At 38.9% G+C, this 27,144-nt stretch overlaps 1 protein-coding gene across 2 annotated transcripts in view; it reads right to left on the bottom strand.

Moving 5' to 3' along the window:
• Positions 1 to 9,358: 9,358 nt before the first annotated feature.
• Positions 9,359 to 27,144, bottom strand: part of LOC124623162 (FHIP family protein AGAP011705-like) — a 238,587-nt gene continuing 220,801 nt past the window's right edge. For both annotated transcript variants that reach the window (XM_047148962.1, XM_047148961.1), the window contains exon 13: positions 9,359 to 10,126. In XM_047148962.1, coding sequence (XP_047004918.1) covers positions 10,124 to 10,126 — 3 coding nt within the window. In that variant the 3' untranslated portion in view covers positions 9,359 to 10,123. The remainder of the gene's footprint in view (positions 10,127 to 27,144) is intronic.

The following is a 27,144-nucleotide window of genomic DNA, read 5'->3' on the forward strand; positions in this document are numbered from 1 at the left end:
AATTTAAAATTTTCATTAATTTAGGTTACAGAAGTCACTCTGAAGTCTTTAAATGTTAAAGATTATATCAGGGTGTATACGTGGACAAGGAAAAAAATTTCCCGGATTTCCCGGTTAAAAACACACTTTCTCCCGGGTGACAGTGTATTTTCCCTTATCAATCCTTTGAACGGTTACGGTTTTATACATGGGCGTACAATTTCGCAGCACTCTAGAAAGCGAAACTCAGGGAAAAAGACACGTTTTGGAAAAATCTTTGATGTGCAGCAACATGTACGCTGCGTATTTTCGTATTACGAAAGTATACATTGGAATTCCACGAAACACCACATGTTACTTTCCGAATCATTGAAATCGAGATTTCGATACGCTTTTGTAAGCCGTTCATAGCTCATGTCACGCGATCTCGCCAGCCGATGATGGCAGATATTCGGAGTATAAGACACGTGAAGTAGTCAGCCAACAGCAATATCACTGTTAAGTAGCACCAACATACGAACAGGGAAAGTTAATTGTTTAAATTAATATACATAGTGTTGCTACAAGAAAAGCAAAGCTTTCACATATAATACTGGTTTCAAGCTGCAAGAGAAGCTAAGCTCTTTCATATACTGTTGATCTTTGCTGCGCGCGTTACAATTTAAAATGTATCACACAAATGTGCCAGTAAAATTTTTAATAATGACATAAATGTCTGATCTTCAGGGTTCGAAATTCTTCTAAATGGCTCGTCATCAAAGAGTTGATTTTTAAATGAGAGTCAAATGCTCTGTGATTTAATAAATTCATGGTACATTCTTGCACATAGTTCAACTTACGTAAAAGAATATTTACTTTGAAAGTAACACTTTGCAAACCACTATTCGCAATATTTTCCCGTGACCTGTTAGAAATACGTTCGTTTCAGCAGTTGCCAGAGGGTGCAAATAACAGGCAATACCGCGCTTGGGTAGCTGTCATGACGTAGGAAGCCCGTATGTACTTACGTGTAAAACATCGAAAGATCATACATTATGTCATAAAAGAAACAAGACATCAGAGGATACTCCAAGAGCATTGGAATTTCGTGACCCATATTAAAATGTGCACATTTAAAGTGCATACTTAAAGTGCACATTCGTATGTCCAGATTCCCAAGTAGACGTCGACCTGATATTAAGCTTTTCAGTGTGGTTTTCGGGATGTAAATTTTCTTGGAGCACCAGTATGTATTATATCATGTTTGGTTCTTTATTATGGCATGATGGCATACGCTCTAGAAAATGAAAATGTGCACTTGAAATGGAGTGAACAGTTGAACTAGCCAGTACTGCGGAATTAAAAATTTACTTTCAAATACATTGACTGTCTCTGCGAAAAAGGTTAACAAAAGTCAAATTTCTATAGCAAACAGACAAAAGCAACTTCATTATTCCGCAGGCTGATTAGACTCTCAGAAAGGTGGAAATAAAATAAAATCTGAAAGTAATGACATACTTCCTTCCGTAATTATGTGAATGTGTTTTAATTCACTTGATAGCCCCCGGCCACATATATCCGTTTTGTTTTCATTTGATGTGAGAGTAAACGAAGGGGAAACAGCAAAATCACTAAATGTAAACATGGGTCACGTGGAGTCTACCCACTATAACTCAGACTGCTCTGCGCATCAGCCCCGGATCTACATTTGTAAACCGGGTCAAAAGAAAAAAAAATCGAATTTTCCAAAATATGTTCATCTTGTAGCGCACTCGCAATTAATAATGGATGGGAACTCTTCAGAAAATCTGAACTCTTTATTGCCTATTAGTTAATAACTTGCTGTTTTGTGTGACATAAAATTAAATATAGGATATATAAAACCAATACTGACAAGAGATAAGCAAGAAATTACACATTTCTTCAAACCTTAGCTCCTAGCATTGTTTTCTCTCTAACCTTGCTGCAGCTTTACATGGCGTGCTTTCCTTTCTGCGAAAGAATCTATTACGTCATCAAAGTTCGTCAAACGTTTTGTTACATGAAAAATCGAAATGTTGCTATCTAATACTGAAGAAGCTGTTAATACAAATAATACCCACAACTTGTGTGGTTTCTCGATCTGATTACGTCTCTTTTGCCACTGTCTGCTAGACAAAACAAAATAGGCCTTTCTAATATGGCAGCAATTTTGTAACACACCAAATAAACAAAACTGTTTTCTGCACAAATGGCAATTTTTATAACACGACAGAATATAATCCTTGAAGTACCAATATCAAATGCCTATTAGGCCTACTACAAGCAAAAAGCTGAATGTTAGGAAATAGTTTCACATTTCCATTCATCCGCACCAGCTTCTCAAGCATGAGATTTAAAAGTAGTATTACGAAATGTTTATATACATTTGGAATCGTCTTATTGTTCCATAATTTGTGTGATGTCCCCATTTCTTCTCCTTCCTCGTTCTAACAATCAATCTTGTCATCACCAATTCTGTAGCTATTCCCGCCATTGTCAAAATTTGTTCGCCGATTAACTTCACTAACCCCGCAAGAATCACAGGTTTAGTTATCCCGCGATTATTTTCCGGTTAGGTGTTATTACGTATTCGAACTACACGTTTTCCGCGTTACTTCCAGAATAGAACTTAAGCGGCTACTGGCCGGGGACTGTACTACTGGTCCTCAATAGTGTAGCGGTCCCACCAAAAATTTTCTGTCAAAATTTCATTTTCTTTAATACACCGAGAAGATAATATCTAATCTTTGTCACCTGTTATTCCTGTCAGTCGTTTATTCCCATTCCGGTAGTCTGAATCTATGAATTTCGCTAGTAATTATAACAACGCTGATCATTCGCAAACTCAATCAACCACATAATCAGACAGCGATTGGCATTCATCTGTTCTGCTTTACTCCGCTCAACTTGTATAGCCCCATCCCCTTTTGTCTGCGGAAAGTTTATTTCTTGATGTGACGAGGATTCTCCTGACAGAGACATCACGTACACATTCAAAAGTCAACTTAAGATTCATTCAGAAATCAACTTATAATGCGTTCAAAAATGCTCAAAAGCCAACAGAGAAGCATTTCAAAATCATATGAATAATCGATAGACAAACATGCGGTGGATGCTAGGCGCTTTGTGAAACAAGTTTTTTCCCTCAAGAATCCGAATATGCCACCCCCTTTTCCCAGTAGCATCTAGCTGCTTGCTGAGACTGCTTGCACAGCCAACAGCCACATTCCTGTAGCCAGAAGCGGGAGAATCTACTACTCAAACGTGAATCAACTGCGCATGCGCAAGAGCCAGCGCGTAGCTGCTAAAACAAATCAAATGTAAACAGTTGCGACTTCACACTCATTCGAGGCAATTTGTTGTTATGAAGTCTTCCTAAAGCCTTTGACACATTTTCAATTGGCAGACGCTTGCATGAGCATTGCGTGTTGTTGTTGCATATGGCGGATTTCCTTTGCAATTTAAGTTATTTTCGTTTTTTTGTCTCATTTATGTTTTATTGCTGAAGTATTATTCTGAAGTAATGGGATACAGTAATATCCTTTGTTGGAGTATCGGTTCTTACCAGTCAAAATTACAAAAATTTAACTGAAAACTAAAACAATGAAAAATTCCCAGAATTCTAAAAATATCCTGGGTTTTTCCCGGTTTTCTCCCGGATGAAAAAATTCCCGGGTTTTTCCCAGATCTCCCAGGTCATATACACCCTGTATATATTTCATGGATGTTGGTCTGCATTTTTCAGATACAGAACATTTATGACTGTCGCGCGAGCCCACACTGAGGGTGCACCCAACCTAGGTCTTATAGACAGGCATAAGAGAAACTGTTCTTTTGTAAAGCACATTATGCTTTGGAAATTGTTTAGGTTGGATTCTACTGTTTTGGATGGAAAATGTTTCTGGTCAGAAATTTAGAAAAATACATGGACACTATTATTCTCAAGCCATGTGGAGACCCTTGTGTAATGTATGAGCACCGTATTGCTAATTATATTAAATTATATGAAACTTACAACGGTTATAATGAAACCTATGATGGATAATAGGGCAGCTTATAACTTAAATTTTCATTATCTCTTCAATTAATTAGTTTTGGGTAATTCCAAGTATTTTAGGAAAGTGGGACTGCCAGACTTCCTGTTGGTATGGGTCACCTTTCTCCAATATGCTGATTAGCTTGGAGGATTGTGTATGTGATAAACTCTCGTACTGACATTAATTATATTTTCAAATTATGATTGTTCTAATGAAAACTAATTAAATCACTGTAAACAGAATAACCAAAACAATATCCTAGGCAAGAAATTCACATGAAATTAAATCTAAATAAGATCTAGACAGATTCATGTAGGTGTCACATGCCAACAGATAAATGCATTGAAAATAAGATAAAAATTAGAAAAACAGTTGGTTATTTATTAGTAGAAAAAACTTAATGCGTGGGAAGAATCCACGATGCTATGTCACAACTTTAGAAAACGAATACACTGATTTAACATTATTTTATGATAATAAAGGTTATTTATTCCATTTTCTGCATTTTGTACATTCAAATAACAATCACAAGAACAGTGGCACAAAACAATCCTAGAATTTTACGTAAATTTCAAAAATATTAAAGTAACAGGACAGACATATGTACAAGTAACAACATAAAGGAAACTGGGAGATTCTCATCACAGATAACTGTATCATCCAAAATATAATTATTTTGCAGCATAATTTAAATTCAGACTAGGCCAGAAAAACAGGACAAGACTCTCCCCACCCAATTAAACTTAGGTGAGTCAAATCTTTAGCTCTGTATGGGGACGTACCTGTGTGAGATCAGAAGTCTCTCTGGACGGTCAACTAGTTCCACTTTAAGAACAGTCTCACAGAACTGATTCACACATTGTGAAAAGAGGAGGAGACAGGGTCATATAAATAGCTTAACTGTCCTGAAAAGTTGGATTAATTTTTTTTTTACTTTAATTTGGCACAGCATCATTTACATGTTAACAGAGTTTGTTGTATTTTAAGAACTTGTCATTTTTGTGCATGGTTTATTGTTAAGTATGCTATCAGTGAAAATTTTTTGTTGCCAAACAAAGAGATGCCTGAAAACAATACAAGCATCACAATGTTTACATTTTGCAAGGCTATCTGATAACTCAGTGAGAGGTTAAAGAACAAAAGCCATTACAAAAAACTTCCATTTTAATATTCTAAAATATTCTTGGTCAGTTTCACAGACAAGAAGCACAAAAGCCGTTAACATTAAAACAGTAGAGATGGAAAGAAAAACACCCTAAACAAAGAAATGATAAAAACTTATGTCATTTGGGAGATATGAAACTGTGCAAACAATGAAATAGGTGGTTAGTTGCTTTATCTTAAACAAGTCATGAATTATTATTTATTTTAGATTTTTGTTATCTTTTGGTATCTCAAAATTGACATATACTACTTGAGGAAATTCTGGCACAGGTGCTACAAAGAGATTATAAATGCAGCACCATATTTGATCAGGTACAATTTAAAGTAAAGTTGTTAGCATTATTTGTTATATGTACAAATGATATTTGTTCTTACTCAACATTCCAAATATCAACAACAAACAGACAATGATGTTAGTGCATTTCCATCAATATCCAAATCAGTAGTAAAAATTTTATCATCATACTGACAAATCTTGTTCCTCACAATAGTCAAGTAACCTTGCTATTGTTAAATATAAACTGTAAAATAAATTCACAGTGATACATAGTTTGAGGACTTCCTGCTAGTTTCTTTACACCAAGTAATGAAGAGTCATTTGTAACTTTAACAGCTACAAATATGTGCACTAAATACATAGCAAAATAGTAAAATTTATTACAGAGTTACACAATGGATGGCAAGTTTATCTGGACTGCAGCAGCACCAAATCCTCAATACTATCAGCACATGTAAAGAAACTTCACAATGACATTCATAGTACTGGTTATAAGAAAAAAAACGAATATTTCATATGAATTCGTGTATGTATACAGTACTCAAAGCCAACATAATTTTTGCCAGTAAAAGGATTTTTACAACAGACATGCTTCTTCTCATGTGTTTTGTTACCTGTGTGCTTAATAAAGCTATAATCACACCAAAAATAAGAAAGTAAAGCACCTTGAAGCTTTCAAAATTGAATTAACAGGACCTTCTGTTTCAAAAAATTTTCAATATTGAATCATTTTGATTGAAGATCGATTACAGAAATGTTAAAATTAACTTCACTGCAAAATAAGCACAGTCTTACAGCGTCAACCATCCAAAGTGGAAGTAAACTGTCTACTGCAATGTGTAGTTTCACACAGACGATTAGACATCACACTAAAGCAACTGCCGCTCTGACACAAGGAAACCCAACAGTTTCTGTATTTTGCTGACACAAAGAAATACAACTGTGTATTTTTGTTACAAATCTCTTACACGGTATCGAAGTTCACCACGGAAGCACCGGGGTTCTGTTAGTCCAAGGATAGTGGAATAAATTATTTTCACAAGATAACATGGTTGAATTCTTATTTACATTTTTGAGAACCCTCAGTTATTGAAATTACTGAATATGGACTTATCACCAATCAGGAATATTATTGTATTATCCTTACGTGTGCGTCAATGCAGTAACAACAATACTATAATAAGGCTCTGAAAACAATGAAACACACATATACAAAATATGATAACATAATCTCTAGAGGAATCTGGTAATATCACTACCACGCTCACCACACGAACTAGATATTTTGCAGTCCAATTTCCACAGGTATGGGTTATCCTAATAAGTTTAAATAATCACCAATATTCTAATCCACCTCCCACCGGGAAATACATGACTACCAGCAGACTCCATTAAAAATGGGGAAAAGTGTACATGCTTGAGCTGCACACGTCTAACAACCGAGCTTATGTGATCCCTATTCTGCACTTCACTATATTCCTTGCAGTACACTGAGTTTGCTCACAGTAATCTGATTACCCCATGTTCAATGAGCCTATATACGATTTATGGAAATCAAACAGATCAAATAGCAAGATAAAATACAATAATACAATACACTAAAATCCTGCTTCCAATAATAAAATTCTTCACAAAATATGCTCTTTAATATTTCTGAAAGTTTCACATCTTCATATGTAATTAAAAAAGCTTTCAAAGCTCAGCACTTTATCATCAGCATGGTTGTAGCATGGACAGAAAATTTGGCACCTCATATTCAAATTCCAAGTGTAAGAGGTACAATATAGAAATTACACATTTTCACCACTAATGCATTGCTTTCATAAAAACATATAAACTGGTGGCCCAACTTATCAGGACTTGAACTATCTCCAATATATATGGTCCACAAATACTATCATAGCCACATGGTGTAGTGTGTGACAGTTTTAATATTATTCATAATATTAAAACTATGTCACACTACTGTACTGAGTACACAATATTTAATTCCTAAAACATGTAAACCTACTTTGCTTTCTCTTCAAAAATTAGTAAATAAACAAGAAAACATTATGTAACAGGAATGAATTACAGGATGGGCATCAAAGCATTCCTTTTTAATGAAATGGAAAAAGTTACATTTCCATACAAGATAGTAGTAAAACATCAGTATTATTACAAATTTCTGCTACTCATTCTCACTGGTGTTTTTAGTACATAAACATTTTAATCTTTCTAGAAAATACCCACGGTAACCGAAAAATCTTGTTTTCCTCTGTCAGTCTAAAATTTGTCTTCAGTAAGATGTCATTCTGTGTTCCAAAGATGTCAAACTGTAATTCAGATATTTCAAGGTAACTTCACCATCACTATTATATACTGTAGTCTGTCCTAAAATAAATATTTTGTTTATGCATCACAACACATTTTGATACTATTCCATGATTCTAAGACAATTCTGCCTCTGATATAATACATAACAACTCTAAAACATACTGCCATTAATTTCAAAGATAGATGCACTTAACATTTTAAAAATAACTTTCCAAAGAATATACAATCTGCACTACTGAAGGCAACAGTTAATGATGTTAGAGCAACAAATTTTCCACTAAATATAGGTGAGGAATCCATTTTCACATAAAGAAACAATGAATAATGACAATGAAGTATCACAACACAGATTACCAACACTTTCAAGTTAAATGTTTACTTCATTAAATACATAAACAATGTACTAAATCTAAGTAAACAGAAAAGGCATAGACAAACAAGAGACCTGTCCAGAAGTAAACTATAACCAATAAAGGTGGCTAAAATATGTATATACCACCAAATGGGGTGAAGTTGATGACTGGGCTGAAGCTGGCCATAGAAACTCAAAAAACATTTTATATTAAATTAACTCCACATTGGCGACTAAAATTCTTGTACTTTAGTTATTATATTTACTGTTCATGTCAATGGCTAGATGTACAGTATTGCAAATCTCTATCTGAATACTAATCTTTTCAGAAGTACTGACTTTTTAACTTTTTTACTGAGCTGAAACTTTTATTTGTATTACTGGCATAAAACGACTTGTGTGCCTAGATCTTCTGTATACCATGCATTGGTCCTTCACAATGACAACGAGAGCAGTAACAAAAGGTAATCTATTATTGTTACCTATTTATAGACATATAAATAAAACTTTGCAAATTCTTGGTGAAAACAGGATGGACTTGACTGTCTTTTCTCAAGCAGTTCTTTTAAGAACAAACATTCGTGAATGCATCAAGAATGTAACATAATAAACACAGCAACAATGTGACGCAGTGGATGCACCAACAAATGTCTTTTAACAGTCTAGTGGTGGAGTGAGGAAATCATTCTTGCAAATATCTGTATGTTAACTTATAAATTTGTTATACAGATTGCAGTTCTGTTTGTGCCTAATACTGTTTGTTGCCTCATACTGTTAAGATTGTAAGACTTATCAGTGTGAAAATACTGCATGTGTATAATAATGAATAGGGTGAACTGAATAAATACAGTCTGGATGTTTTAGAACTGTGTTCCACTGAAATTTTAAATGGAAAAATAAGCATTAACAAGGTTATCCAAGGCTATAAAATTCCCAAAGGAACCCGTAAAAACAATTCATAGTCATCATGATAAAACACACGCTGGTCAGACAGCCTTTAGTGCTAATGAAGAAGAGTGTTTGTTTCTCCGAAATTTCACAAAGCAAATTTGTGGCCCCTTTTTTATCCTTAAACTTTTTTTGTACATTACTCTGGAGTTAGTATTAACTTTAATTATTATGGCAGATTTATTTTTCAATTACTGATACAGTTTCAGAGCAATCAAAGCCAGCCTAGAGTCATAAACAACCCACAATTATTGCATAACAGATAATCAGGTTTTTTTTAAAAGTAGTAAAGACCAAAACTTTCATTACTAGAGCTCAATACCCAAACTCTGAAAGACAACCTAATATATTAATTTTATTAGTTTCAGAAATATTTTAAATTTAAAACCCAAAACCCACCAACTTCAGCCCATTTAATGGTAACAGCTCCCAGCACACTGACAGAAATATATAGGTCTTACAGCAAGCAGTTTTATACTAGATAATGTTTGTGCATATTCCATACAAAGTCCCAGTTCTTAAAATCCTTCCCTCCACATTTCACCACAATAAGGTATTCAACACTTTGAAAACTAACAAGCCTTTTAATTTTTACATATTTCTGTCAGTCTGCTGTAGCCCGATTAAAACACACACATTCAAAATTTACTCGAATCTTGCAAAACATTAATTCATCACCATTATTTACAGGGCAACATCTGTAATGGCAAGACGTACAGATAGGTCGTTTTCTAGAATCACACTTCAAACTCATTAAAACACAAGATGTAACGATATTTTACAAAGGATGAGTTGTTTATTTTAAAATTATTATAGCATATCACATAATATAATATATATTTTTATGAGCAGTTAATCAGTTTTAAATTAGAATAACCTGTACATTTACTTTGTCATCTTTAATATCAACTTTATCACTTGTAGAAATAAATATTCTGCCAGAAGGTACTTAACATTCATAAACATTTTAAAATACAGCAAATAATCAGCACCTTACATATTTTGTTTCACATGGCAAGCTTCCTTCTCCATTAACGTCTGATTGCATTCTCACTGAAACAGAGAAATACCATTTCAAAACTATACACTAACCAAAAAAATATTTTCTCCAGAGATCTATTAGAACTGACCTACACATTTCAAGTTTCTGTAAGAAGAAGGACTAGTAAGAACATTTTCCACTAACATTCTATCAGGCAAACAATAAACAGTGTCAAATGACAGCTTTTGATGTGACCAGCAATGTGGCTACAAAAATAAGAGTTGGTGGGTGCATGGGGAGAGCAGTCTGCTGCGAGTTGTGGAGCTGCAAAGTTACTAACAAGCAGCCTGGACTCACTTGATATTAAGACGACTAAGTACAGCACTTAAACTATTACTTATGTGCAAAAACAAATACGGTTGAAGTGTCATACAATGGAATATTTGTAGTTTATCTGAATTATCTTTCATACAATGGGCTGTTTTGATGCTTTGAAATACAAGTAGTTGAATTTGTGAAGTGTTACTACTGACTGGAGAAAGATATTAAGTATGTAGTCTTATGTTAAAGCATGTTGACCCAATAAATAGGTAAATGTTTTCAATTAGAGTTAAGGGAGCCTGGCCAGAAACAAAAGAGTATAATGTTATGTGAAAATCGTTCTGATATCTTTGACAGCAGACCTCTTCTACTGCAAACTCTTTGCTTTCCATATTTTGAGAGGTGGTTGTATGAACCAAAACAAGGAAAAATATCCAATAAACAGGAGCTCAGAAGTGCATACCTTAGGAGCTAAGAGCACTTGTTCATCTTTGCTAACGTGAAACGTCCCATATACTGAGCATGTGCTCATAGTTATTAAGGTATGCATTTGGAGCCCATGTTTATTTTTTCCTTGATTTGGTCCACATCAACCCCTCCACAATATGGGAAGCAAAGAGCTTGAAGTAGAAGAGGTCCACAGTCAGAGGCATCAGAATGATCTTCACTTGTAACTTTCAGCTCGGGTTTCCACACCAGAGTCCCATACCTCAAATAAATACATTTTCCTTCTCCATCAACCCTGATAGTTTGTATAATCATCATGGAATCATCTTGTATTAGCAGAAGTTGGAATTTAGGCTCTTGAAGGCATGTGCAGGGCAGCTGCTCGGTCAGTAGAGGAGGAATTGGGAAGGTTCAACAGCATTCCAGATATGTTTTCACGAAATAAATGAGGAAGCAAGAAAACAATACACTGAGAAGACAGTGACTAAAAGAGTGGTAGCAGGAAAGAAGAGAAATTGGATAGAAGAGAGGGCAAAATGGTGAAAGAGGACAGTGAGGGGAGTAAGAAGATCCTCTAGGGAATGGTTGAGGATATGAAGAGACACAGGATGGAAAAGTCATGATAATCAATAAAGAGGTCAATAAATTGAAATCTATGAAGCACACCAGAATTTAGAAAAAATAATATAAAAGCTGAAAAAACTGACAAATAAGTATTAGAGAATAATCATTGAGTATGGAAGTATTACAAGGTAGGAGAGTGGGAAAAAAACTCGTCTGAAGTGGTCAGAAGATGGTAAGGAAAAAATATAGTGACCAGATTAAAAAATACTAAAAGAAAAGAATAGAACAACGAATCAAATGGTGAATTTAAATTGGCAGGTGGTCCTTAGTTGGCCCATCAGAGAAGAAAAAAAATAAAGGCGAGTGAGAATGTGGAGGAAATGAAGGAGATGTGGAACGAATATTTTGAAGAGCGACTGAAACCCAATTGAAATATGGAAGAGAAGAATGAGGAGCTGTGGAATGTAGAGGATGCAGAGATGGACCTAACCTAGACTGAAGTATCAGAAGTGATTAAGACCATAAAAGGAAGAAAAGCAGCAGGATTGTATTAAATAAGTGTGGAGGTGGTGAGAACAGCTGGCATTGTTCGAGTGAATTGGCTCTATCAGGTCATGTGACAGTATGGAAAGAAAGGAGAACACCTGAAGAATGGAAAACGGGAATCATAGGGCCAGTTGCAGGAAACTATCTCAGAATTAGTGGGCAAGGAGGACTGAGAAAGGAACATGATGGGTTTAGACCAGAAAGGTCAACAGTGGTCCGATTTTTACTGTTATGTGGCTCCATGAGAGACACTAAAAATATGGAAAGGATTTAGTAGCTGCATTCCCGAACACTGAGAAAGTGTATGATAGAGTGAAAAATTGAGGGATGAAATAGTGAAGGCAGCAGAGGATCAAATAGGTAAAAAGACGAGGGCAAGCAGAAACCCTTGGGTAACAGAAGAAATATTGAATTAAATTGATGAAAGAAGAAAATATAAAAATGCAGTAAATGAAGCAGGCAAAAAGGAATACAAACATCTCAAAAATGACATCGACAGGAAGTGTAAAATGGCTAAGCAAGGATGGCTAGAGGACAAATGAAAGGATGTAGAGGCTTATCTTACTAGGGGGTAAGATAGATACTGTCTACAGGAAAATTAAAGAGACCTTTGGAGAAAGGAGAACCACTTGCATGAATATCAAGACCTCAGAAGGAAACCCAGTTCTAAGCAAAGAAGGGAAAGCAGAAAGGTAGAAGGAGTATATAGAGGGCCTATACAAGGGCAATGTACTTGAGGACAAAATTATGGAAATGGAAGAGGATGTAGATGAAGATGAAATGGGAGATATGATATTGCGTGAAGAGTTTGACAGTGCACTGAAAGACCTGAGTCGAAACAAGGCCCCCGGAGTAGACAACATTCCATTAGAACTACTGACAGCCTTGGGAGAGCCAGTCCTGACAAAACTCTACCATCTGGTGAGCAAGGTGTATGAGACAGGAAAATACCCTCAGACTTCAAGAAGAATAGAATAATCCCAATCCCAAAGAAAGCAGGTGTTGACAGATGTGAAAATTACCGAACTATCAGTTTAATAAGTCACAGCTGCAAAATACTAACGCGAATTCTTTACAGACGAATGGAAAAACTGATAGAAGCTGACCTCGGGGAAGATCAGTTTGGATTCCGTAGAAATGTTGGAACACGTGAGGCAATACTGACCCTACGACTTCTAAAGGTGGCAGGGGTAAAATACAGGGAGCGAAAGGCTATTTACAATTTGTACAGAAACCAGATGGCAGTTATAAGAGTCGAGGGTTATGAAAGGGAAGCAGTGGTTGGGAACGGAGTGAGACAGGGTCGTAGCCTATCCCCGATGTTATTCAATCTGTATATTGAGCAAGCAATAAAGGAAACAAAAGAAAAGTTCGGAGTAGGTATTAAAATCCATGGAGAAGAAATAAAAACTTTGAGGTTCGCCGATGACATTGTAATTCTGTCAGAGACAGCAAAGGACTTGGAAGAGCAGTTGAATGGAATGGGCAGTGTCTTGAAAGGAGGATATAAGATGAACATCAACAAAAGCAAAACGAGGACAATGGAATGTAGTCGAATTAAGTTGGGTGATGCTGAGGGAATTAAGATTAGGAAATGACACACTTAAAGTAGTAAAGGAGTTTTGCTATTTGGGGAGCAAAATAACTGATGATGGTCGAAGTAGAGAGGATATAAAATGTAGACTGGCACTGGCAAGGAAAGCGTTTCTGAAGAAGAGAAATTTGTTAACATCGAGTATAGATTTAAGTGTCAGGAAGGTGTTTCAGAAAGTATTTGTATGGTGTATAGCGTTGCATGAAAGTGAAACGTGGATGACAAATAGTTTAGACAAGAAGAGAATAGAAGCTTTCGAAATGTGGTGCTACAGAAGAATGCTGAAGATTACATGGATAGATCACATAACTAATGAGGAGGTATTGAGTAGAATTGGGGAGAAGAGGAGCTTGTGGCACAACTTGACTAGAAGAAGGGATCGGTTGGTAGGACATGTTCTGAGACATCGAGGGATCACCAATTTAGTATTGGAGGGCAGCGTGGAGGGTAAAAATCGTAGAGGGAGACCAAGAGCTGAATACACTAAGCAGATTCAGAAGGATGTAGGTTGCAGTAGGTACTGGGAGATGAAGAAGCTTGCACAGGATAGAGTAGCATGGAGAGCTGCATCAAACCAGTCTCAGGACTGAAGACCACAACAACAACAGAGTGAAAAAAGTAACACCTTGGAGACTCTTCAAAAAAAAAGGGGGGGGGAGGATTGGAAAGTTGACTACAAGAAGAATAAAGGAAATGAATCAAGGAAGTGTGAGTTGTGTAAAAGTAGGAGAGATGACAGAGGGCTGAAGCAAGGGAGTGCACTATTCTCTGTACTTTTCATCACCATTATGGATGAGGTGACAAGTGCAGATTGAAGAGGGAATGAAAATACGAAAGCAATGGTGTCTGCAGATAATTTAATGGTGTGAGGACTGGAAAATGAATGGGAAGAAGTGGTGGGATTGTATGGATTGAAGTTTAATGCAAAGAAGTATGAAGTGATGGTGACTTTGAAGAATAACAGGAGAGTAGCAGTGGATACAAGTATTAGAGTGCAGGTACTAAAGAAAGTGGAATGTTTCAAGTACCCTTGGGAGTGTAATAGAAGGTTATGGAAGGAATGATAACAGCAGTGAAAGGGGAAGGCAAGCACATGGATTCCTGCAGTGTTAAGGAACCTGATCTGGAGAAAGGATGTACCACCAAAATAGATGCCAATGTTATACCTAGCGTATAACGCTCCAATATTTATGTATCCATCAAAATTGTGGGTAATGAAGAAAAGGCAGGAGAGCAGGAAACAGGTTTGCAAGCCAAATTTTAAAGAAGTAGAATATGACTAATTAGAATGGGCAGAATAAGGACTGATTGGCTGGTTGCTTGATTTGGGGGAGGGGACCAAACAGCAAGGTCTTCAGTCCCATCTGATTAGGAAAGGATGGGGAAGGAAGTCGGCTGTACTCTTTCAAAGGAACCATCCCAGCATTTTCCTGAAGCGATTTAGGAAACTCATGGAAAACCTACATCAGGATGGTCGGACACGGGTTTGAACCGTTGTCCTCCTGAATGTGGGGCCAGTGTGCTAACCCCTGTGCTACCCTGCTCAGTAGAACAAGGAATGAGACAGTGAATAGTGAAAGAGAAGCCTGTGCACAAGACAATAGAATAGGAGGCAACACACCTAAACAATATGACACACTGATGGATCATTGGGGTGAAGGAATGTGTGGTGAAGAGAGGAGCAGGCTAGGACAAAGTGAAGGGAGAAACTTGGTGGCAGGACAGGAAAAGATGGAGACGCTTATGTTTTAAACAGACTAGCCAGTAGCTGCAAACTGTAAAAGATTATGATTAGTACATGATACAGTAATTCTGTTCACATCATTGCATTTGTTCTGTTATACAAGTTGTTCTACTTTCCTTCCACATTCTACTTACTAAAAGACAGCTTCAATATAGAGTGCTTACATAGTGTCAACATGATCTGTGAATTTGGTTGTGCAACTTTTTAAAGTAGCGGCACATATTTGTTTCATTAAAAAAGCAAAATGGTACACAGTGTCTAAATAAAGTGTTTTGAACAGTAACTCACAACTGTAGATGCATCCAAAACTGTAAAAAGGACTCAAATGTGACCATACTTCTCAATATGACCCATGTGTAATATGTCCCAAAACAGTAACCACAGATGAAAATACAGCACCAAGAGAGTGTGCAATGTGATGTTGAACAATTGAGAAACTTATCTGCATACAATGTATCAAGTCAATTGGATATTATAAAGTTGGATTTATAGTTTGCATACATATGACGTAGCTTTTATGAAGCTGCTTATACAGTTTTCTTTTAAACTTGCTTACTGTATGTAACTTTGTTTTCATTACTTGCATACAATGCATAAGCATATCAGAAGAATACACAAACTATGACAAGGCTTTGCATGAGATGGTGCTGTGTTTATTAAATGCTGATGAAAGTAAATGTGAAAAAAATAAGTTTATCAGCAATTTTTCCCATCACACAAGATGGGTATCTCTCAGCACAAGTTATAAGTAATCTGCCATTGTTCCCCACTTTTGTCCAGCATAGTGCCAAGTTGGCTAGAGCTTGAGATACACAGAAGTTGTCTTGTGGTGGCTGTTATGTATGCCCCTTAGCCATTGCACATTTCCAAATATTACCCTGAACAAACATTGCACAAATGAAACTTTCTACACACATTTATCAATCACCTTCATGAATTTATATCATAGCTTGTGGACACACTGCACATTTTTGCAAGACACAGTTCTTTGTTAACTGTGGTTTTATTATCAATTCCGGACTCAGAGATTGTGGCAATGCCCACGACCAAACCAGATAAATGAAGTAGCAATCACATAAAAATAGAAAATAGCACTTACACGTGGAAGAAAGGAAGTAGTATCAAAACAACAGCGACAGAAGCTCACACCGTAGCTACATATGCAACAAAAGATTTCTCTAAGTTTTCCGGACTGAAATTTCAGATTTCCCAGAGCTAATTTTTGTTGTATGTCAGATCAAGTTTTATTTTTCTAGTTTTCAGGGGTCAAGCTGAAATTTTGGGTTGCCGTATCACTTGTTGGTAAATACTACAAATTCAGCTAGGCTTTAGAATTTTATCATCAATTCCGTAACATAACATTTTGCTGCTTCTGGAAATTTCTTCATTACCACTCTTTGTCACCGTTCCATATCACTGTGCAATAACTTCAAGTATATGAGAAATCCTCGCAGGAACATGCTTCAAGTATGTTTTTTGATGATGTTCCTGAATTCAGTTCTATTTTCTGCATTGTTTACTGTTGTGTGTGCTTGTCTTGAGGTCCTCTTCAACTTCTTTTATGCATTTTGTTTTTCCACGGTTTTCATTCATCCTGTGGATACGTTCATAGAACTGCATTCTTCTTTTCCTTATTGTATCCGTAATCATGTCTGTGTATTTATATAATTCTGATGTTGGTCTCTTCTTCCAAATTCCTTGCTCTTGTATCGGGCCAAAAATTTTCCTAAGAATTTTCTTTTCTTGTTTCTCTATTCCTTTAATTTTAGTTTGCCCACTTATTTGTGTTGTTTCAGATGCATACAGTGCCTCCGGAAGTACGACAGTGTTGTAGTGCCTCAATTTTGCGTTAATGGATATGGACTTTTTGTTATAATAATTCCACGTGAGTTTATATGCTTTCTGTAGTTTTTAATTCTTTCCTCATTGACCTTTAGGTTGATCCCCGATGGCAGGATGATTTCTCCCAGGTACTTAAAATGTGGTACTTGTACGATTTTCCCATGGGTTGTCACAATAGGCAATTTGTCTTGTGGCACTCTTTCTATGTACTGGGTTTTCTCACATGAAATTTGCAGGCCAGTTCTTTGTGCAATTTCATGTAACTTCTATATGGCGATTGTGGCTTCTTTTCTACGAGGGCAGTTCAATAAGTAATGCAACACATTTTTTTTCTCGGCCAATTTTGGTTGAAAAAACCGGAAATTTCTTGTGGAATATTTTCAAACATTCCCGCTTCGTCTCGTATAGTTTCATTGACTTCCAACAGGTGGCAGCGCTGTATGGAGCTGTTAAAATGGCGTCTGTAACGGATGTGCGTTGCAAACAACGGGCAGTGATCGAGTTTCTTTTGGCGGAAAACCAGGGCATCTCAGATATTCATAGGCGCTTGCAGAATGTCTACGGTGATCTGGCAGTGGACAAAAGCACGGTGAGTCGTTGGGCAAAGCGTGTGTCATCATCGCCGCAAGGTCAAGCAAGACTGTCTGATCTCCCGCGTGCGGGCCGGCCATGCACAGCTGTGACTCCTGCAATGGCGGAACGTGCAAACACACTCGTTCGAGATGATCGACAGATCACCATCAAACAACTCAGTACTCAACTTGACATCTCTGCTGGTAGTGCTGTCACAATTGTTCACCAGTTGGGATATTCAAAGGTTTGTTCCCGCTGGGTCCCTCGTTGTCTAACCAAACACCATAAAGAGCAAAGGAGAACCATCTGTGCGGAATTGCTTGCTCGTCATGTGGCTGAGGGTGACAATTTCTTGTCAAAGATTGTTACAGGCGATGAAACATGAGTTCATCACTTCGAACCTGAAGCAAAACGGCAATCAATGGAGTGGCGCCACACCCACTCCCCTACCAAGAAAAAGTTTAAAGCCATACCCTCAGCCGGTAAAGTCATGGTTACAGTCTTCTGGGACGCTGAAGGGGTTATTCTGTTCGATGTCCTTCCCCATGGTCAAACGATCAACTTTGAAGTGTATTGTGCTACTCTTCAGAAATTGAAGAAACGACTGCAGCGTGTTCGTAGGCACAAAAATCTGAATGAACTTCTCCTTCTTCATGACAACGCAAGACCTCACACAAGTCTTCGCACCCGAGAGGAGCTCACAAAACTTCAGTGGACTGTTCTTCCTCATGCACCCTACAGCCCCGATCTCGCACCGTCGGATTTCCATATGTTTGGCCCAATGAAGGACGCAATCCGTGGGAGGCACTACGCGGATGATGAGGAAGTTATTGATGCAGTACAACGTTGGCTCCGACATCGACCAGTGGAATGGTACCGTGCAGGCATACAGGCCCTCATTTCAAGGTGGCGTAAGGCCGTAGCATTGAATGGAGATTACGTTGAAAAATAGTGTTGTGTAGCTAAAAGATTGGGGAATAACCTGGTGTATTTCAATGCTGAATAAAACAACCCCTGTTCCAGAAAAAAAATGTGTTGCATTACTTATTGAACTGCCCTCGTATTATTTGTGAGGATTGCAAGATCATCTGCAAAAGCTAAACACTTCACATTGAATCTATTATCTTTTCTAACGCCAATTTGGATTTCATTGACTTCTATTTCCCATGTCCTGATAATTTTTTCAAGAATGATATTAAAGAGTAATGGTGAAAGTACGTCACCCTGTCACACTCCAGTTTGGATTTCAAATGGCTCAGAGATATCCCTCATAAATTTGACCTTGGAGACTGTGCCAGTTAATGTTTGCCGAATGATTGTGTCTATTGAGTCGTAGGCCTTTTTAAATCTACAAAAGTGACCACTGTGTTTCGGGTGTTTCTCATCTGGAAAATCATTTTCAGATTCCAGATCTGTTCTATGCAGGATCGTCCCTTGGGAAAACCAGCCTGGTATTCTCCTATTTGTGGGTCAGCTTGTTCTTCTAATCTATTCATGAGAACTTTTGATAGGATTTTATACGTGACCGGCACGAGTGAGATACCCCTGTAATTATTTGGTTCAGTTTTGTGCCCTTTTTTGTGGAGTGGATGGATGAGTGCGCATTTCCATTCAGAAGGGATCTGTTCTGTTTCCTAAATGTTTAATATGATTTTGTGGATTTTGCCTGTTAATCTTTCATCATTTAACTTCCATAGTTCTGCAATAATTCCATCTTCTCCTGGGGCTCTATTGTTTTTTAGTGTCTTGATAATTTCTGCTATTTCATTGATGGTTGGTGGTTTAGCGTCGGGATTTGGTGTAGATGTCTGGTAGTGAATATCCTCTGTAGGTCTTTCGCAGTTGAGAAGTTTGTTGAAATAGTCTGCGAGGATTTGGCAGTTATTCTTCGTGTTAGTTTCTAGTGAACCATCCGGTTTCTTGAAGCAAAGATTGGGTGGCTGGTATCCTGCAATATGTTCTTTAAACGTCTTATAAAAATTCCTGGTGTTGTTCTTCTTAAAGTCTTGTTCTATCTCATCTAGTTGCCGTTTATCATAATTTCTTTTTTCCCTCCGAATTGTTTTCGGATTACTAGAAATTGTTGCCATTTTTCTGATGTTTTGTGACTATTGCAGTTTTTCCAGGCATTGGTCCTTTCTTCTATTGCTTGGTCACATATTATATTCCACCACTTGTGTTTTCTCCTTCTCGGAGGTTGACCCAATTTCATCGCGGATTTGAGGACGTCCACAAGTTCTGTCCAGTTTGTGGTGTTTGTCTGACTGATTTCCTGTAAGATGTTTGCCTTCTTGAGTTTTATGTATTCGGAGTCTGGTCTCAGCACTTTGTTTAGTTTTGGCTTTTTTCTATTAGGTTGTAATCTGGTCTTCATCTGTAAAAGATGGTGGTCTGATTCAAAAAATCCTCTTCTCGTTTTCACATTCAGAATTTCTGTTGTGTTACTCTTGGAGATGGCCACATGGTCTATCTGGAATTCATCCAACATTGTGTTGGGCGACTTCCAAGTATACAGTTTCTTGTTGGGTTTTTTAAATTGTGTTGACATAATTACGAGGCCAAAATTTTCGCATAAGTTTATCAATCTTTCCACATTCTTGTTAGTTCTCTTGTGAGCTGTATGGATTCCGGTGATTTTCCTGTATTTTTTCTCTTTGCCTAATTGTGCATTAAAGTCACCTAACAAGATTATTACATGGTGTTTGGGAATTTTGTTTGTCGTCTCTTCAAGGTCATTCCAGAAGTCATCCATTTTTTGGGGGTTCTTCTTGTTATAATTATTTGTGGGTGCGTGTGCGTTGATCAAGGTATATGCTTTGTTGGCCGATTTGACAGAGAGCGTTGATATACATTCTGAGGCAGACTGGAAGTCAATGACAGAGTCGCTGATAGATTTGTGGACTACAAATGCTGTACCAAACTGTTTGAGACCTTTCTCATTAGTTTTAATTGCTGGTTTTCCTTTGTAGATCCTGCAGTTGTCTGTGTCAATATGGTTTTCGTCCGTAAATCGTGTTTCCTAGGTTGCAAGGATTTTGATCTGGAATTTTTGCAGCACGTCTCTAAGTTGTTTGATGTTGCCCAGTTTGAAGAGAGTATTAGTATTAAGTGTACTGATGAAGTGTCTTTGTTTCGTGTGTAATAATCTGGATGTCGTCTGGTTCTCAACCTTAGGTGTAACATGATGCTCCTGGTCCCCCGGAATCCGATGACCAGGTAAACCCAGCCTTGCGACTGGGGCCCGGGGTAGTGGATTCATTCCTTGTGTTATCATCATGTCTGGTTTTCAAGTTGAAAACTAACTTGGTGGTGGTCCTTCCTAGGAAAGATTATTATTATTATTATTATTTCTTCTTTTTCTTCTCAGACGTTATGTCTGGTCAAAAATGGAAAGTGACGCGGGCCTTGATCAAGTGTGACTTCCTTTTAACTGTTTGGTATATGTTATATTGCATTTAGGAACTTTCGGGTAATTGAACATGTATCAATAATCACAGATTTCTGAAGTTGTATATATACGCTTGGATGTAGCTGTACTGCATTGATGTACTGGTGGATACTGTGTGGTATGACTCCTGTAGTTGATAGTAGAATTGGTATGATGTCAACTTTATCCTGATGCCACATGTCTTTGACTTCCTCAGCCAGCTGGATGTATTTTTCAATTTTTTCTCCTGTTTTCTTCTGTATATTTGTTGTATTGGGTATGGATATTTCGATTAGTTGTGTTAATTTCTTCTTTTTATTGGTGAGTATGATGTCAGGTTTGTTATGTGGTGTTGTTTTATCTGTTATAATGGTTATGTTCCAGTATAATTTGTATTCATCATTCTCCAGTACATTTTGTGGTGCCTACTTGTATGTGGGAACGTGTTGTTTTATTAGTTTATGTTGTATGGCAAGTTGTTGATGTATTATTTTTGCTACATTGTCATGTCTTCTGGGGTATTCTGTATTTATTATTATTATTATTATTATTATTATTTAGTTTAGTAACCCCCCCACCAATGTGCAAATAGAAAAGAGAGATCCAACAAGGGCACTTCTGATGGGACCACTGAAAATTTTGCTGGTCAGTCATATTAATTTCCATAGCAGCCAAATATGAGCCTGCCTAGTGGTAGAATCTTCCTTGATTGCTGAAACCCATCTCGCTTCTACCAGTGGACAGCTGCTTTGACAGTTCACTATGTGTGTAGTACTATGAACTAGCGTTGTGTGGTTTCCACCACTGCTAGGTTTAACAGAAGTCTGATTAGAATCCAACTTACTAAACAAGTGCACAATGTACTAGTAGTACTTGGACTTTGCAGGAACTCTCTCATATTAATTCTATTTTAGTTTACATCAAGTTCCACAAAGAACTAAAACTGTTTGTTTTAATGGAATATTAGATAATTTTTTGTTGCAGAAGTTTATTTGTATTGATTAAATGGTGTGGTTCTAAAGTGATGATTACAATAGTTAGCTTGAAGCATTGCAACAAAGCAAGGTGGGACTATCATACCTACTCTTATACCTCTCCTAAAATTAATATAAATTTTTCCTTTTATGATTTCATTTTGTTAAAAGCAGAAACAGAATACTTACAGTAAATAGCTAACATTTCATTCATGCTTTATTTCATTAAAATTTATTACTCACTGGATAGTTTTCAGACTGCGGAGAATAACAGCACATTTGACTTTTGGGTAAACATGGTCTTTAAAGGTATATCCATGACTTGCAGGCGAAGATGAAATTTTCATTGAGAATATACACTCCTGGAAATTGAAATAAGAACACCGTGAATTCATTGTCCCAGGAAGGGGAAACTTTATTGACACATTCCTGGGGTCAGATACATCACATGATCACACAGACAGAACCACAGGCACATAGACACAGGCAACAGAGCATGCACAATGTCGGCACTAGTACAGCGTATATCCACCTTTCGCAGCAATGCAGGCTGCTATTCTCCCATGGAGACGATCGTAGAGATGCTGGATGTAGTCCTGTGGAACGGCTTGCCAAGCCATTTCCACCTGGCGCTTCAGTTGGACCAGCGTTCGTGCTGGACGTGCAGACCGCGTGAGACGACGCTTCATCCAGTCCCAAACATGCTCAATGGGGGACAGATCCGGAGATCTTGCTGGCCAGGGTAGTTGACTTACACCTTCTAGAGCACGTTGGGTGGCACGGGATACATGCGGACGTGCATTGTCCTGTTGGAACAGCAAGCTCCCTTGCCGGTCTAGGAATGGTAGAACGATGGGTTCGATGACGGTTTGGATGTACCGTGCACTATTCAGTGTCCCCTCGACGATCACCAGTGGTGTACGGCCAGTGTAGGAGATCGCTCCCCACACCATGATGCCGGGTGTTGGCCCTGTGTGCCTCGGTCGTATGCAGTCCTGATTGTGGCGCTCACCTGCACGGCGCCAAACACGCATACGACCATCATTGGCACCAAGGCAGAAGCGACTCTCATCGCTGAAGACGACACGTCTCCATTCGTCCCTCCATTCACGCCTGTCGCGACACCACTGGAGGCGGGCTGCACGATGTTGGGGCGTGAGCGGAAGACGGCCTAACGGTGTGCGGGACCGTAGCCCAGCTTCATGGAGACGGTTGCGAATGGTCCTCGCCGATACCCCAGGAGCAACAGTGTCCCTAATTTGCTGGGAAGTGGCGGTGCGATCCCCTAAGGCACTGCGTAGGATCCTACGGTCTTGGCGTGCATCCGTGCGTCGCTGCGGTCCGGTCCCAGGTCGACGGGCACGTGCACCTTCCGCCGACCACTGGCGACAACATCGATGTACTGTGGAGACCTCACGCCCCACGTGTTGAGCAATTCGGCGGTACGTCCACCCAGCCTCCTGCATGCCCACTATACGCCCTCGCTCAAAGTCCGTCAACTGCACATACGGTTCACGTCCACGCTGTCGCGGCATGCTACCAGTGTTAAAGACTGCGATGGAGCTCCGTATGCCACGGCAAACTGGCTGACACTGACGGCGGCGGTGCACAAATGCTGCGCAGCTAGCGCCATTCGACGGCCAACACCGCGGTTCCTGGTGTGTCCGCTGTGCCGTGCGTGTGATCATTGCTTGTACAGCCCTCTCGCAGTGTCGGGAGCAAGTATGGTGGGTCTGACACACCGGTGTCAATGTGTTCTTTTTTCCATTTCCAGGAGTGTAGCTGTTTATATATAATCAAAACAATTCACTTAAGAGCTCACATTCTCCTCTTTCCAACAATCATTTTACTTTTTCCAAAAACTTGGTATGTGAATAGGTTTTCATATTCAAACATTTCTGATCTTAAATAGTGATCATTTCCTAAATTCAGCACCATGCATTAGTAGCCCAGATTTTTCTGATTCCAAAAATGCCAACCATCACTAGAACAACTTGTTACACATGAATTGTATCTGCAGTTGTGAATACAAACAACCATCAGCTGTTTAAGGAAATAATGACAATGAAAACCTGTGCCAGACCGGTACTCGAACCCAGATTCCCACTTTCCTTAACTGCTTTGGCTATTCATGCATGACCCAGGAATTCTACGTCATTCTTCTTACCAACACAGGCAATGCCTTATCATAAATAACTTGTTATAAATTGTTGAAGGTGTACAGCAACCAGGCACTTTAGGTTACTTTATTGCCCATTTTGAATTTTTCACAATATATTTGATTTTGTATTTTGTGAATCAAAACATGGTGCACATTGTAAATTCATTTTCTGGCCAAAAGAAAGTGGTTTACAGTGCAATCAACATAAGTGATTGTGAAATTATCTTTGAGAATATATTTCGTTAGAAGAAAACTGAAAAAACAAATGTGCCAGAAGGACATTTCACAGGAAATCTATGTATCATCTGTTTTGATGAAAGCATGAAAGCCATCTGAGGATGAATCATGAAAAATTCTAAACTGGTAACGCTAGTTTCTTAGTAACCTAAAACCAATTCGTGGCTGGTTGCTGTATATAATCAACAATTTATTTCATACAGAAACCATGGACTCTGACCAGGTCTTTACTTGACAAGATTACAATATCTTTTTACTTTATTAACTATTCAATTTGACATTTTGGTGGGTTTTGTCATCCCCAAGTACATAAATTATCCACACAAAACAGAACCTATAATTGTAGTCTCTGGCTGATGAGGCCACACTGCAAGCAGCTGTACGTAGTAGAAGACACAACTGGGTGGTGGGGGTAAGGAGGCGACTGGGAAGGGGAGGGGTTGGTTAGCAGGGTAGGAGTGGGGGCAGTAAAGCGATGCTTGTGGGAGCATACAGAGATGAGGGGTAGAGAGGGTAGGTCAGGGGAGCTACGTGCAGTCCAGTCGGCAGGGAGGGGGTAGCAGAAAAGGAGAGAGGTAAAAAGACTGTGGGTGCATTGGTGGAACAGAGGACTGTGTATTCCTAGAATGGGAACAGGCAACAGGCTAGATAGTAAGGAGAAAGACTAACAAAGGTTAAGGCCAGAAGGGTTATGGGGCTGTGGGATGTATTGCAGAGAGAGATCCCCCCTGCACAATTCAGAAAAGCTGGTGTTGGTGGGAAGGATCCAAATGGCACAGGCTGTGAAGAAGCCACTGAAATGAAAAATGTTGTGTTGGGTGGTGTGCTCAGCAATGGGGTGATCCAGCTGTTTCTTGGCCACAGTTTGTCGGTGCCATTTCAGTACCATTCATGTGGACAGACAGCTTGTTAGTTGTCATGTCCACATAGAATGCAGCACAGTGGCTGCAACTTAGCTTGTAGATCACATGACTGGTTTCACAAGTAGCCCTGCCTTTGAGGGAATAGGTGATGATTGTGACCGGACTAGAGTAGATGGTTGTGGTGGGAATATGTATGGAACAGGTCTTGCATCTAGGTCTATTACAGTGATATCAGCTTTGAGTCAAGGGGCTGGGAGCAGGGGTTGTGTAGGGATGGATAAGTAAATTGTGTACATGCGGTGGGCTGGGAAAGACAGTGGGTAGGACAATTCTCATTTCAAGGCATGATGAGACGTAGTCGAAACCCTGGTGGAGAATGTGATTCAGTTGCTCCAGTCCCAGATGGCACTGAGTCACGAGAGCCATTGCATCTGTAGTGACAAGCAGTCCCCCTCAAAATACACAAGAGTATCACTGAGGCCTTCACAGACATAATTACCGTTCCAATGTTGTACAGAAACAAAACCCTCAGGCCTTATCTCTCCAGTCTCCCATCACCTCCTAAAGTCCCAACATCTGGCCACAGAGGAGCCTTCCCCACGTGACTCAGAACACCCGTGACTTGAGAAACTGAGTCACATTTTCTGCCAGCGTTTTGACTACCTCTAGTCGTGCCCTGAAACGAGGAATGTCCTACCCACCATCAGTTCCATACCTCCCACAATGGTATTCAGTCACCCAATGAACCTACAGAATATCCTCGTCCATCCCTACACACATCCTGTTCCCATCCCCATGTCTCATGGCCCATATCGCTTTAATAGACCTAGATGCAAGACCTGTCCCATACAAGACCTATCTCATACATCCTCTCACACCACCTACTCCAGTCTGGTCACAAGCATCATCCCATCAAAGGGAGGGCTACTTGTGAAACTAGTGAAGCTGCAACCACTGTGCTGCATTTTATGTAGACATGACAACTAACAATCTGTCGGTCTGCAAAGAAGAAACAGCTGGACCACCCCATTCCTGACCACACCACCCAACACAACATTCTTCATTTCAGTGGCAGCTTCACACCCTGTGAAATCTGGATCCTTCCCACCAACACCAGCCTTTCTGATTGTGCAAGTGGGAACTTTCCCTGCAATACACCCTATGTTCCCTTAACCCTCTTGGCTTCAAACTTCACTAGTCATTATCCTTACTTATCCTGCCTCTTCCCTGTTCCCATTCCAGCACTACACAGCCCTCTATTCCACCAATGCAACCACAGTCTTTTTACTTCTCTCTTTTTCCACTAACCCCCCCCCCCCCCCCCAATGCCCCGTCTAACCTCTCGACGACCGAGCTGCCCTGCCCTCTCTCCACCTCGTCCCTGAACACTGGCAAAAGCAGCACTTCACAGTCCCCAACATCTACCCTGCTATCCCTCCCCCTCCCCACCCTAGCCTCCTCCTTTCCCCCACCACCCAGATTCTTCTACCATCTAGCATTGCTGCTTGCAGTCTAACTCAAACAGCCAGAGACTGTGGTCGTGTGTGTGTGTGTGTGTGTGTGTGTGTGTGTGTGTTCTATCTCTGACGAAGGTCTTGTTGGTCGAAAGTTCATTTTCTTATGATTTTTTTCGTATTATGCTCATCTATAAATAGGAATGGCGCTATTACATGATGTAAATTAGTTAGCTTGTGTTAAGTACTTAATTTGCAAACATGTATGTGTCGTCACCAGTCAGCTGGAGAACAGCTTCCATTACGTACATATCACATAGTCCATAGTGTTTCAGTGTTTGA

This window comes from Schistocerca americana, chromosome 7 (assembly GCF_021461395.2).
Source record: "Schistocerca americana isolate TAMUIC-IGC-003095 chromosome 7, iqSchAmer2.1, whole genome shotgun sequence".
NCBI classification, from domain to species: domain Eukaryota; kingdom Metazoa; phylum Arthropoda; class Insecta; order Orthoptera; family Acrididae; genus Schistocerca; species Schistocerca americana.